This window comes from Scatophagus argus, chromosome 13, assembly GCF_020382885.2.
Source record: "Scatophagus argus isolate fScaArg1 chromosome 13, fScaArg1.pri, whole genome shotgun sequence".
NCBI classification, from domain to species: domain Eukaryota; kingdom Metazoa; phylum Chordata; class Actinopteri; family Scatophagidae; genus Scatophagus; species Scatophagus argus.
In genome coordinates this window covers 12,192,741-12,206,753 of record NC_058505.1, presented here as the reverse complement: position 1 = coordinate 12,206,753, position 14,013 = coordinate 12,192,741, and the positions used below count along the sequence as shown (strand labels likewise).

General features: G+C 40.1%; 1 protein-coding gene across 3 annotated transcripts in view; it reads right to left on the bottom strand.

Annotated features, from left to right (window-relative positions):
- Window positions 1–14,013, bottom strand: part of gpc5c (glypican 5c) — a 95,353-nt gene that overhangs the window by 22,628 nt on the left and 58,712 nt on the right. For all 3 annotated transcript variants that reach the window (XM_046407361.1, XM_046407359.1, XM_046407358.1), the window contains one exon: window positions 7,670–7,790. In XM_046407361.1, coding sequence (XP_046263317.1) covers window positions 7,670–7,790 — 121 coding nt within the window. The remainder of the gene's footprint in view (window positions 1–7,669; window positions 7,791–14,013) is intronic.

Here is a 14,013-nt window from a genome sequence, read left to right as displayed (position 1 = left end):
ATCCTCCATGTCTCTGGCTTAAGAAGAAATAGCTGCAATTCTCTCTGCATTTCACATTGCCTGACAAAGAAAATGTAGCTGAATGAGAAAAAAGAAGTATATTTCGAATTAATGAGCTTGACATGGAGAGAAAGAAGCCAGACGGAGATGGAGCCATTTAAGAAGAGTAACAAGCTCTAACTGCAGATGCACTGCTGAGCCATCCATAGATGCTGATTCTGGAACAGATATGTCATATTATTTTTGTGGATTAATGGCGCCTGTTATGGCCATCCAGGTTACAGACAGTTCTCAAATAACTGTGAGACACTGACTGGCAGAGAAAGCAAGTTCTGGATAGGACAGTGATGGTAACTGTCAGAGTCTGGACTTCAACAAAAGCCTGCATTGCCATCCACAACATGGAAAGTGAAACCGTTTAAAAAAAATGAATTTAAAATCAAAGGCGTAACAACACAGTGAGCCAAGTATTCTTCTGCTGTTGTCCTTTCCACAGTGAAAGATGGGGCCAATAAAAACCATTTATCCAAAGCTGACAGCCATATCTTTTGCCTTGTTGACTTTTAGATGTGAAATCCATATCACACTGAAGACTATAAAAAGTTTAATTCTCCATAGACTTCTGACCACCAGACTGCTGACTTCATGCACTTACCCCGTCAAGACAACGTATAAAATCTTTTCTAATTTGCATGGATACACTCACTCAGTGACCACATTCACTTCTGCCAAGGCCAAAAATCCTCCACCATGTTATTTTCATATAAAAAAGTTTTATATTTCTGCATCTGGATCTGCATCGGTGTACAAATAAAAGCAATGATGGTAGCCATGTTCTTCTGAAGTGATAGCTTCCCATGTAGGAAAAAATGAGTTAGACTCATGATCTCTGAATTATTGTCACTTAAATTGATCTTTTGTTTATAGAGCTGACAAATCTGAATATTACATAATGGTCATCTTTTGCTGCAATTGCAAATGGCATGTTGGAAATCATTTATAAGAGAACAGAAAATTTGTATAGATAAATAACTATTTCAGGTCAACTATTTATTTAGACAGAAATGTTCTTGTCAAATACTTTAAGATTCATCTTGAATGAAGGAATGCAGGATTGCTTCTATGTCTCAGGAGTAAAGAGCCAAAACTAAACTTTTGTTATGTTAATGGCCACATGTTTCCTGCAACAAAAACAACTCAGTTCTAACTTTCCACCAAAGTTCATGCCTTCTGTCTAAAATCTGCAAACAGAATTTGCTTGTACTCTTGAAAATAACCAAGTACATTTCTTAAGAGGTCTGAATAACGTTTACACGAGACACACGCCCCTGTACTGCAAGCTAGTACAAGCCGATTCTCTAGCTAACCGTTAGTGACACATTACTGGCTATGACCTCATGTAACCCTCATGAGTCAATCACAACAACACACTGTGGCGTTTGGCTGTCACACCCTGCTTTTGTCAGGCTCTGACTGAGGCACATTGTGTGTGTGCAATATATGTACAAAGGAATAAACTTTGGCTTCTGTCGGGCAAGTGAGAGAGATGTTGTTAAAAAATGGATGACAGTTTGAGTGACATCAGCGGTTTTCTGAGAGCATGTTCCTGCAGCTACCTTGTTGATGAAATTTCTGTTGTGTGAGATGTGAAGGTCAACAGACAGTTAAGACTGCTGGGAGGCAGAGGCCTTGCAGACTTCAAACTGGGCTCCAAAAGTCCTTATAAGGCAGCAACACGAAAGGTTGATATGGCACCATTAATCAATGCAGGTTCAACAGCACATACAACTTTGATACACTGCGTGTGAGGCTGAGAACAAGAAAAATAAGATAGTGTCTTATGATGTCACCAAAGATTTACAGAATAATTCTAGTTTTTAGCTGAGTGATAGAGCAAATAATTCACCACGTGTAAAAGTTTGTATTACGAAATTGGTACAAGTTGGTACAAAACACACAGTTGAATTGAAACACATTTGTATTGAGCTGAACTGTTACTTTAAGAATCAAATCTGAATCAATTTAGGAAATCAGGGCCAATATAAAGCCTTAACTGCAGACTTTTATAAAAGTCCATCCTCACTTAAAAACAAAATTAAAAATCTCCACCTTTCTTCAATAATATCTGCTAAATATGTGAAGCCACAGGGAGAAAGCCTTTGGAACATGGTGTTTTGACTTGGTTTTAACGAATGCACACCATATCACACTGAATTAGAATTACCGCCTCATAGTTGCATGTGAGTGCCAACAAATCAAGTTGCAGTTGACATTCGTATCCAACCAAGCGGATGCTGGTGCCATATTTTTTGCAATTCCCTGAAGGCATTCTTGAGGAATCATGTTCACAAAAATGGGAGGGATGGACAAATGTACGTACAGATAGACTGACAGACAGCCCAAAAACAAAATGCTTCTGGCCGCGGCTACTGACGCCACAGAAGCATAAAAAAAAGAATTTTCATATCTATATGCCAGAAAAATGAACAGGTCACAGAAAGAATCACTGTCTTCATGGAGCTGAATCCCACTAGGAGAGTAAACATGACCCAATGTGGAAAAACAGTCACAGTTCACTGGATTTTTATGAGCTTTGCATCTAATTATGATGGCAAAAAATGTCATGCTTAAATTAGAGTCTGGGTTCATGAAGTTTGGTTGCCAAACTAACAGAGAGCCCAGGGCAGTGAGACTTGTTGCTGTGTGGTTGCCACAGCAGCAGCAAAGAGCAGCAGAGCTCCTGTGAAGGCCAGCTCCATCCTCTTCTTCAAGTGGAAAGAATCTGTCCCCTCCCTGTGACGAGCTGCCAGCTCAGCCTCAGCTCTTTCCTTAACCCTGGACTCCACTTACTCTTTAATGCTCAAAACTTTTCTGACTGCTGCAAACACTGCTAAAATATGAGAGAGAAATCCAGTACTGTGGAGGTATATCACAGCTGTTGGCTCACATGGCTGTCCCACAGGGCAAATATGCTTTTCAGGAGTTAAGATAATTTGACATTTTGTTAATTTTTAGGGTCGTTTAAGTAGCGCGCAGAGACCGTTCTCATGATGAAGAGTGTAGATCAAGCCCCCGCAGTAGCTGATAGATCCGAGGATTGACTGGCTGCACAGAGGCGATGTGCTGAGTGTGTGTTAAACACAAATAAGGCTTCTGTGATGTGGAACCTGGTGAGGACACTTGCCAAACCACACACCAAAGCATAAGTCAGTCTCATCAATCACACATACAACTGGCCTCTGTGTACCGGATTTTTGTCCCAGAGTCCTTCCAACTCTCCATCTACCACAGCTTTCACCATTTCTAAAGATGCTGTCTGTATTTATGTGTGTGTGTGTGTATGAGAGAGAGAGAGAGAGAGAGAGAGAGAGAGAGAGAGAGAGAGAGAGAAAGAGAGAGAAAAAAAATTAAGGCGGAAAGAAAGCACGAGAATGAGTGTTTGGGCGTTTTTCCCCCTGCGCTGCATGTTGCCACTGACTTTGCATTTACCATAGTGCAAATTGACAAACTGACAAATGATCGGGCCTTAATACTCACATGGAAACAGATACACCATTGTAAAAGGGTCCCCACCCAAAAACAGCTGGACCGATGGCCAGGATTCAAAAATCCACTTTGAAACATTTATTGTTCACATTAGCAATATTTACAGGCAGAGAGAAAGAGAGAAGGAGAAAGAGGATAGTCAGAGGAGATACACGGGGGAGGACCATAACTTGGCCTACACACTTAATGGACCATTTTATAGGAGGTCAAGAAATTCAGGCTTTTCCTTAGTGTGTTTGTGTTATTTACAGCTTCTTATATATTAGATTTTACATGGAGGTGCTTTGATGGGGAACTGCAACTGTGCATCATTCCTCTGTCTTCTTACTTATTGAAAAATTGTATACCGCGGTGCTTCACACGTGTGCAAAATAAACACGCACTCTGTGTGCAAGCTTGTGAGCAGACCAACACACACTCATTTTGAGTGCTTTAAGACGAGAATGCCATGGGTAGATGAGGGGTCAGAGTCTGTGATAGATCAGCAGTGGTTTCCCAATCCTCTTAGTGCCACAGTGCTCTGGGTCTAACTACTCTCCTGTAGGTAAAAATATACACTTCTTAACCCCACTAATCCAGGAAATGGAGGTTATTCAAATTAGGGAAAGCTCAGATTAGCAATTCATTGAAAAACCTGCAATACCCTTTCAACAGAAAAAGAGAATATGCAATTTAAAATCAAGCCACTGTGTTTTTTAATTAATTAATTATTATTATTATTTTTTTTCGCTGAAAATAGCAACCTGCGTCAGCTCAGAGGATGAAAGAAGACACACAGAAACACTTAATTAGAATTCCAACACTGACACAAAGTTCAAATCAAATAGATCATTTGTGTTAGTCTTTATAACTTCAAAGGTCTAACTTCTCAAAAATGTCCTTGCTGTGGATGTCTGAAGCAGAGAGTGGTTCACACAAAGATAAAAGTGCAAGAACACACACAAAGAACCAAAATGAATAACTGTAGAGACATTACTCTGATTATATCTACGGTAATTCAAAGGAGACATCTTATTCAACAGTGTTTGTTTGTCTTAAGCTTTTTCTTCCTAGGTCTTCCTTCCAAGGTCAAGTTCTTTATACTCAGAGTGGGGAAATTATCAGGAAATTATGCTGTTATTTATTAACAGATCAGATGTTGAAAGGAATATATTCTATAAAGATGTAATGAGTAATAACTGGCTTTTTGAACCAACTAGCCACAACATATCAGCAGGGCCTTGCAAGTGTTGCTGATTATTTCCTGGTGCTTTGCTGTTGCTTCCATGGCTGCTAATAGTTTAAGAATCCTAAAGAAACAGAGTCAGGCCGGGTGTGTGTATTTGCTGGGAAGGCTTCGTACTCCCTGCTCTCCAGAACTACCTACTGCGTGGTGCACTTGGTTTCACTTCTTGAAAATCCAAGAGGACAGTGGTGTAGTGTGTAACGTGCAGGGATCTTGGGACTCCGAAGACATGTGATGACTTACAACTTGACTTTAATGCCTCCCTTTACTGTTCTTCCACTCTAAAATGTAGGGAAGCTTTTCTTTTTTCTGGCTCTGCCTTAGACAGAAACTACTCCTTTTACTTGTGCACAGTAACTGCCAATCTTAATCCATACTGATATTCTGTAATTTGCACTTTGTATCTTTTGTTTTCCAGCTTTAACTTTTTTAAGTTTTTGCTAATCTGGTCTTTGGCCAGCCTGATTAGGTTTTTTGATCTGATAATGTCTTCCTGAGTGTCCTGTTTTTACTGTCTGTCAAAGCACTGTGGAAACTGTTTTTAGGGGGCTATATAAATAAAGTCATTATTATTATTATTATTGGTCGTAGTAGTAGTAGTAGTATTGCAATATCACCCAGTTAGCTGGACCTGTACACATGCTGACCACCAGCAAAAAGATGCCATCACGAGTCCGAGTTGTGATATTCATGTTGTTATAATACATACCAAATATGGAGCTCCTATTCACAGTCACTGAGCTAAGTCAGCATCTAACTATGGGGTTTACACAAACATAACTAAACTGTAAGAATCAACAAAGCTTTATATGCACTGCAAATAACCTTACTGCCTAAAAGGTAAGATGGATGTCCAATAAAGTTTCCAATTTGGTGACAGAACCAGATGGGCTTGATATAATCAATCTGAACTGGGAACTGTCTTGACCACCTGTATTTTTTTTTATGTAATGACCCTGTCTCCTCACATCTGTTCAGGGCTCTGAGGAAGGATACGGTGAGCCAGGATGTGCTTGCTCAAAAAGCAGACAACAAGAGAGGTGACATCATTATGCTGATATTTCACACAGATTTCCTCCGATGTTAATAACGTTTAATTGACAAAACTCTAACTGAATATCAAACTACCTACAAGGACAGAGAGAGACATGGAGGCAGAGACAGAGGCTGAAGTTCAATCAAAAAAGAAACCTGAACCTGTAAGGATACACCTTTGACTGTAAGAACTTGAACTTGAACAGTAAGGTGAGAAGAAATTTGGGGATGCTATAATAATTATAGGTCTTTTGAGCATGAAATGGTATTTGCCAAATAAGGCTATTGGCAGAGGATCTGATTCTGAACAAAACCACTTTGAGCTATAGGAATCAGTTTGGATAGTAATCAGGTTTAGAAGCTGTTACAGGTGAGTGTCAAATGATCTAGATTAAAAGCAAGTGTTTTATAGCTATACAACCATGTACCTATGCAACGTAGACTGCCTGTGTGCAGGAGTGAGCACACACAACAAAAAATGTACCTTGAAAGCCTGACACATTATGCAGTTTAACACTCTGTGATCCTTTGCACTTATCTGGCTCAAACACAAAGCTCAGCCAAGCTGTGCCACCTGGTCTAGATTCAAGGTAGGCTTTTCAGCCCTGTAAATGTCAACAGGACACACGCTCAATTTTGCATAGTTACCATGACAACAGGACACTTGACAGCCACCTTGCACAAAGGGATGTTGTGGTCTGACAGAAATGATCTTGAGCTGTCAGTGGCAGACAGGTGGACATGCTGCCTGGGAGATATATGTGAGATGCAAGATACATAAAAACCCAGATGAAAATAAATGTATGGGAGGGGAGTAAAGAAAGGAAATGAAGTAAGAAGAAGCGTGCTGATAATGATGAGGAATTGTCATGGTGTAGAGTGAAATAAGAGCAAAGCAGAAATGCAGAAACACAGAGACAAATAAGAGAAATGGGAGCCAAGTTTTTTTTGCTGTTGTTGTTTTAAAGAAAAGCTTCAGCAATACAATCAGGGGAAACAGGGGAAAGAAAGAGGAAAGAGGGATATACAGATAGAAAGTGAGAGGCTGGTCGACTATCCGTGGGCATAATTTTCAGGGCAACAAAAGGGCAGGCAGGCAGAGGGGAACTGAATCCTGCCCCGTTTGTCTCCTCAAATGGCCTCTGGGGACTGTTTGAAATGGCCCTTTTCTTCTTGGTCCTTTTCAGCACTAAACCCCATCTACATGACAAACAGTGTCACTTTGAAGCTGCTTGTGTCATCTCTGCCTCTCTGTCACTCATTCCTGACCTTTTGCTCCCGCCTCTCATCTTTCTTTATTTTTTTTTTCTTTCCACAGTAATTCACTTTTTTTGTCACTGCCTCCCTTTCACCCTCTATCCTTTTCATTTATCTTTGATATCTGCCTCTGTGCTGAAAACAAGTGGATCTGAGGAAGATAGCAAGGACATTTCAGCAGTTCTGGCTATGTGCTATATTGTTTGATGTGTACTAATTAGACCAAAGCCTGATCAGTTATGACTTTTATGTTGTTGGTTAAATAATACTTCAGTCGACTTTTAACTTGTGACCCGTTTCATTGCAGTGACATTTTTCATGCTGACATTTGCATTCACTCTTGATTTTTATTCATTTGACAGTTACCATTGATTTCAAGCAAGGGGACATTAAGCCATTAGCCAAAGAGGACAGTCAGTAACAACATTATCTCTTATTGTTGGGGCATGTTCAGTAATTGTACCAAGCGCCCTCGGCGTTCGGTGCTGTCTCATATATTTGTGACGTATGGATGAACACACAAATAATTCAGCGGCACTCTTAGGCCTCTATGATTTGTGCTGAGACTCATATTTATCTGTTTATGTGCACCACAGGACACCTTACCTGGTTAAAGTGCTCCAACCTCTCCTTGACCTCAGCCAGCGTAGGGTTCGGGATGCGAACTTTGACCTCTGGGTTTTGCCTCTGGGCGTGCAGACCATTTCCCACAACTCTGCCAGAATAGCTGTAAGTAAAAAAAGGAGAAGTTAAATATTTAGTGGAGAAAAAAAAGCAAAAAAAGACCTTGGGGTATACAGGCGTCAAATAGCAGCTGATATCTAGTTGTTAGGACTAAAATTGACATGGTCGCTTGGCAAAACACTTTATTCAGATAATTTCTTGCTCTATTCTCAGCATATTTGTTATTGTGCAGTTACTGTTGCTCTTTTATGTGTAATAATGGGTTTGTAATAATAAATAAGCAGGATCACAAAGGAAATGTGAAACTGCAGCAACTCCTCTGCTCGATAACACATTATAACTTTGGTTAGCACCAAAGTTACCTTAGGTTTCCAGGTAGAATGCACTCAGTGCACTTTGACTACATAATGTTTCATTATTATGTAGTCCATCAATGTTTGTATTTAGAAGTCTGCCCACTGTACCACAGTAATTCTTCGACATCAACTAAAAATCATTACGGGCTCATTTGTCAGAGACATGGAAGACATTATAAACTATGTATTGCATCAAGATTGAATCAAATGCGCTTAAAAATCACTTCAAGCTGCTTTTTACTGCTCTTCTGTAATTGGAAATATTTTAAATAGAACTATGACTGAGGGCAGCCGTGTAAAAAATGAAATTGAGAGACATGGTGAGCTGGACCCTTTAATCCTTGGCATGCTCCATGGGCCTGCAGCTTGGCGAGGATTATAGCTGTTGATTTTGTCAGAGCTGTTGTTGCACTGATGTCATGGAGGCTAACATTTCGAGCAACTGCCTGATGAGGAAGGGGGAGTGTTTAAATTGTGTATAATAGACACAGAGGCTGTTTTGGCAGAAATAAAGCATCACGTCAATCCACAGATAAGGCTCCGGAACAAACTGATTTAACATTTTCTAGTTTAAATCATTAAAATGTTTGAACCATGGAATGGATTACATTGCAGTTTATTGTTTTGAATGGACCTTTGATGATACAGTGCTGGCAGTTTTCTAAAGTTTACACTGGAAGATTGTGTCTGAATCAGAGTCCAGCAAGGAAAAATTAACACAAGTGCACACAGACACACACACACACACACAGACATTTTGTCATTTTGTGGTCAATTATGAATAAAATAACAGGGACTAACTGAAATTTAGTCATCATATTGAATTAGATAGTAACTGGCCAGTAGAAACAAACCACAGCAGAAGCAAATTTATGGCAGCCAGAATGAGAGAACGTACATCTACCTTCACAACCATTAATATTACAGAGAGGTCGTTAATGCTTTAACTTATTCACCTTCTCATAACTCAACACTAATATTGCTACAGACATCTGAAGCACACACACATTAACTGATCACCCTTGTACTCCAGGCTCATCTTAAATGTGCAGGCCCCCCACTGGTCCCTAAGGTTAAGTGCCAGCAACCTGCGAAGGAACTCATGCTGATTGTATGCTTTTGGTTAATACCTACTGTGGAGTCCTAAAGCTAACCATACATGAATTGTGATGACCCACACCCAACCCCTCCACAATCCTAATGTGAGAAATATATGTTAATGCTAATTTTCCACGCATGATGCGTTTCACAGCACTGAAAAAGAATGACATGTACTGGCATCAAATCGACTAATGCTTCCACTGGCAGTACAAGGCTGATAAATTGAGGATGGATTGTGTAAGTGAACGTGTTTATATGGACGTGTTTATGTGTACACGGTTGTGCTTGCATGTGATCATGGGAATATGAGCAGAGGCAATCATAAAAAAGTGCTGAGTTTGAGAATCCTGTGATCTAAGCAATGTCCCGATAAGGCCTGTGCTCCTTCGGCTTGCTGAAACAGCGCTTTGGGACCGGGCCCATAAAAATGCACAAACGTCTCGCTTAACCCTCTGCCGCAAATACATTACTTTACATCCCCTTCCTGTTTATTTCTTCTTCCTCTATGAATTGCCTGTTTGACTTAAGTGCATTTGCAAAATGGATGCTCCCCCCCAACCCCTTCCCCAGCTTCAGACACACTCACACACAAACTACTGTCTGCTCCGACAACAACTGAGGTTGTTAATTGCCAGCGGCTCAGAATCTTCCCTTGTCAAGACGGAAACAATCAATAGCGTTTGGACTTTCAAGTCCCCCCATCCCCCCAAACATAAATGATAAACTGAAGAATCAAACAGTCTTCTATGCAGTGGTTGAAAGTGGGGGCCTGTGTGATGGGGAAGTGTGCATGTCTTTCTCCAGGCTTGGCTTGGGATAACAGTGTTGGCGTGGAAATGAGCTCATCAGATGGGATGCAAATGAAAGGGAAGAGTCAGGGTGAGTTTGGCAGTGAGCTAGGCATTGGAGCATTTTATTGCAGGATATCTTTGATATTATTTAGGGGATGTGACAAGCGACACAGCAGGACATCCCAGAGCCGAGTACCTGATAGGCAGACACAAATTAGGTGTGATGAGATCCCAGCCAACTGCAATAATGTAGCGTTTCAAAATACCTTTTATTGTAGCCTTATGTAACAATGAATTAAAGTGTGAGCAGAAGGTTACACAAGAAAAATGAAAGACTGCAGCACCCAAATGATATCTCTCTGTTATGTGGCTAATGAAGGAATACCAGCTCACTGCAATCAACAGTCCATGCCCTCTTCTCATAGTTTCAAGCATTCAACCTCAACAAAAAAATCAAAATGACTACCTACACATGTACGGCTTCTGAATCATGGCTCTCTGACCCCCTTCTATGGAATTGACTCATTCCCTTGTGAATGCCCAATTGATGCTCTTTCCTAAAGGCAGCTTTGTCTGTTCTCGTCTTTCCCTTCGCCTGGAGCACAGACGAGCAGTGACCTCCACTCCCCAATGCTGACCGCGAACTGAACTGTCTTGATCTTCTGAAGGCCTGCAGGAATGTTTGTGCGTTGCAAAGAAGAATACACAAATCAAATATTCAACCTTTAAGGTGTACATGGAGATGACTGAAAAAAATATGTGCGTTTTCAAAGCACTCATGTGCCTGAGCATTTCGGTGTATATGCTGTAAACAAAGCTAGGCTGTAACACGAATACTGACATTTCAGTGATGTGTAAGTTTTGGGCTGTCTTCCTGTGCACTTAGTTCTTGACTGATCACCCTGGTCTGGCTGGAAGGTTTAATGAGCCCCCAACACTCACCAAGGATTCAGTTAGCCAGATTATTCGTGTATATATGTAAGTAAAAAAAATAATTAAAAATTATATTTAGACCGAGTCTTTCTTCTTCAGCTTAATCTTTTCAGTGTGGCTTATTTTTAACCTCCCAGTGCATAACAACATAAAGCTCCATGATTACTGGAGACTTACAAGATGACCCATAGACACCATAGACAGGTAGGCCTGTTGGGCTGTAATTATTCTGTAGCAATTGCTTAATTGCATTCACACTGCAAGCTGTCTGCAGAAATCTTTGCCAGGATCCCGACGGTTAATGAGATTATCCACTGGTATCTGCCAAGGAGAGTAAAGGCACATCATCTCTGAGATGATTTAAGGCAATTTTGCGCATATTTTTGATGTGCTTCAAAAATCGCACCAGAATTAGAAAGCACACTGAGGCTACATGCCATACTCATGGCTTGATATTTAGTTCCAGGTATTTTACATTAATAAAATGTTCATCTGGAACTCTGCTTCAGTAATTACAAACAATAATCATCGTGTTGTAGAGGTAAAAGTAAAAGCAACACATTTCATTAAATCCTTAGACCAATGCCCTAAGGCAGTGTGTCAAAAGGACAACACTGAAAAATGTAGAAATATACTGTACCACAGTATACTAAGCTATTAAAGCTGAAGCTATTAAAATCACTCTTGCAGACACTAATATTATTTCCCACTGGCAACATGTAAAGACGGAACTGCACAGGTCCTAACTGATGCTTGAAGTCCTACATCAGTGTTTTGTACACAGGAGACAAACACATGCACATACTGCAGCTAACTGTATCATACACAAGGTCTTAAACTGAAGTTTGCCTTTCATGAAAAGTCAAGACTCAGCTTGAGGCAAAGTCTATGGGAACATAAAGGTGAAGAAAAAACAGAATGTGTCTTTATGTGTGTGTGTGTGTGTGTAGGTGTGTGTATGTGTATGTCTGTCTATCAACAAGGTGTCATTTTAATTAAAAAGCATGACATTTAAATAATAACAAAAAGGTCACCGGTACCACAAAACTTAACTATTAACTGACTACTATTTACTGAAAATATGAGCCAAGGTGAATGCTCTGCCGCCATGCTTCCCTGTATTGTGCACTGTACTAACTAATCACATGTGTACTACATTTACTTTTTAATAATGGAAATCAGTGTAATACTGAATGATTCATACTTGTTGATTAATTGGACTAAAGCTTCTTCTTCTGCCAATACAACAGATCAGACATGAAACATGTTTGCATCCTATGGTGTTCCTATTTCAGCATGCAAATCGATTTGGATGAATGATTCCTGTAAAACAAACTTCAGGCTGAATCAGAGCAAAAGTGTCAATGAGTAATGTTTAAGAGGGGATGCGGTTGTTTTCATCTCAGTGAGTGTGTGTATTTTTGAGACTGTGGGTGGTACTATTTCAGCTGAGGAGGGCACTGGATTAGAGCTGGTGGTACCGCTGTCAGGGTAAACAGCAAATTGTTGATTTATCATGATTAATAAAGCCTCTGCCCACCCTCCCGGCTGTCCTGGGTATACAAGACTGAACATGTGTTGAGGCATAATGTACAGTGGGTCATGCCAGCTTTAACTCATGTCTTTCTTTCTTTTTTTTTTTTTTTCTTGAAGCTCTTTGCGACCACTGCGGGAGGGGAGGGGGAATGGTGTGTGTGTGTGTCTTTTTTTTTTTTAGCTGCTTCTCCCACATATAACTTCATGTTCAAGTAGGTGACAACTGAAGGAGTTGAAATGCTTGCTCTCCAGCTTTTTCATCATACACACACACACACACACACACAGGTGCAAGTAATAAATGAAAACTACTGTATATGGTAAATGCTTTGTAAAATGTGAACATTGTTGTTGAAACTGAAGAAAGCATCTGCCACAGAGCTTTAAAACACATGTCTCTTTGGGACTACTGGGCATACTTCAAGAGGGTGAACACTCCTGGCCAGGCTAAAATAAATTATACCATATAGACACAACAGAAATAAATTTTATTCTTTTTTTTTATTTCCTCTTTCTTTAGCTATATATGTCTTTCCTCACATAAAAAATATGTATACACATACAAAATAGAGGTATCACATCTTTTAGAACTAAAACAAAAGCTGCACAAAGAATAGACCCAAATGCATAGAGAATAAACAGCAACAACACAGTCTAACTCGTGGACATGCACTTGCATGCAAATGTTCTCAAGCTAATGCTAAAATACTTTATTAACAACACTGGCAGATTCCTGTATTTTTCAGACATGGCTGTAACACTTTTTATTTTCTGGTGCTAATTCGATAGCTTTATTAAGTGACATAGGGCCACATGAGAACAAGACATATACTGCACTACAACATTAAACGTATAACACTGTAAAATAGGGCATTACAACTTTCTCTTCCTGGAACAAGATGACCTGACGTCACACGAGGCCAGCAGTGAGAGTAAGGGAGGGGCTGAGTAGATGTTTTGTAGCCAGAAAACTTTACGAGCAGTGCTTGGACATGTTGAAATACTCTGAGCAGGAGGTTTTGTTCTGAAAGGCCAGACTGTTCTCACACACACTGTGAGCTAAGCAGCCATTCACTGTACTAACACTAAGCACATGAACAGGCAACTGGTCAAAAGCCACTTTACCAGCATTTAATCAACATGACATATGAGCACATGGTGTCCCTCGAACAGTAAACGTGAACATGTGCAAACACACACAAATCTTTCACAAGCCATGCAGCGCCCCATAATGCAATGTGAACATAAGCACACAGTCTGTTTAAGTTTATCGTAGGTTCCAAACGATAAACACTGTGAAAATAAATATTTCAATCTATCAAACTATATGCATATTTAAGCACTGGTAAAATCTTTGGCTGCTCTTATAGAAGATGTCAAAACTCCTGGCAGTCTGTGCTGTGGTTGTGCTTCAAAAACAAAATTATTAGAGAGGAAATACTCAGATTATAACACATGCAAGGAGAAATAGCAAATAAATCAGTACAGGTCATCTGGAGGGCAGGCAAGCTGTTTACTCCCACCCCACTCAGTCCCAGATCTACTTCGC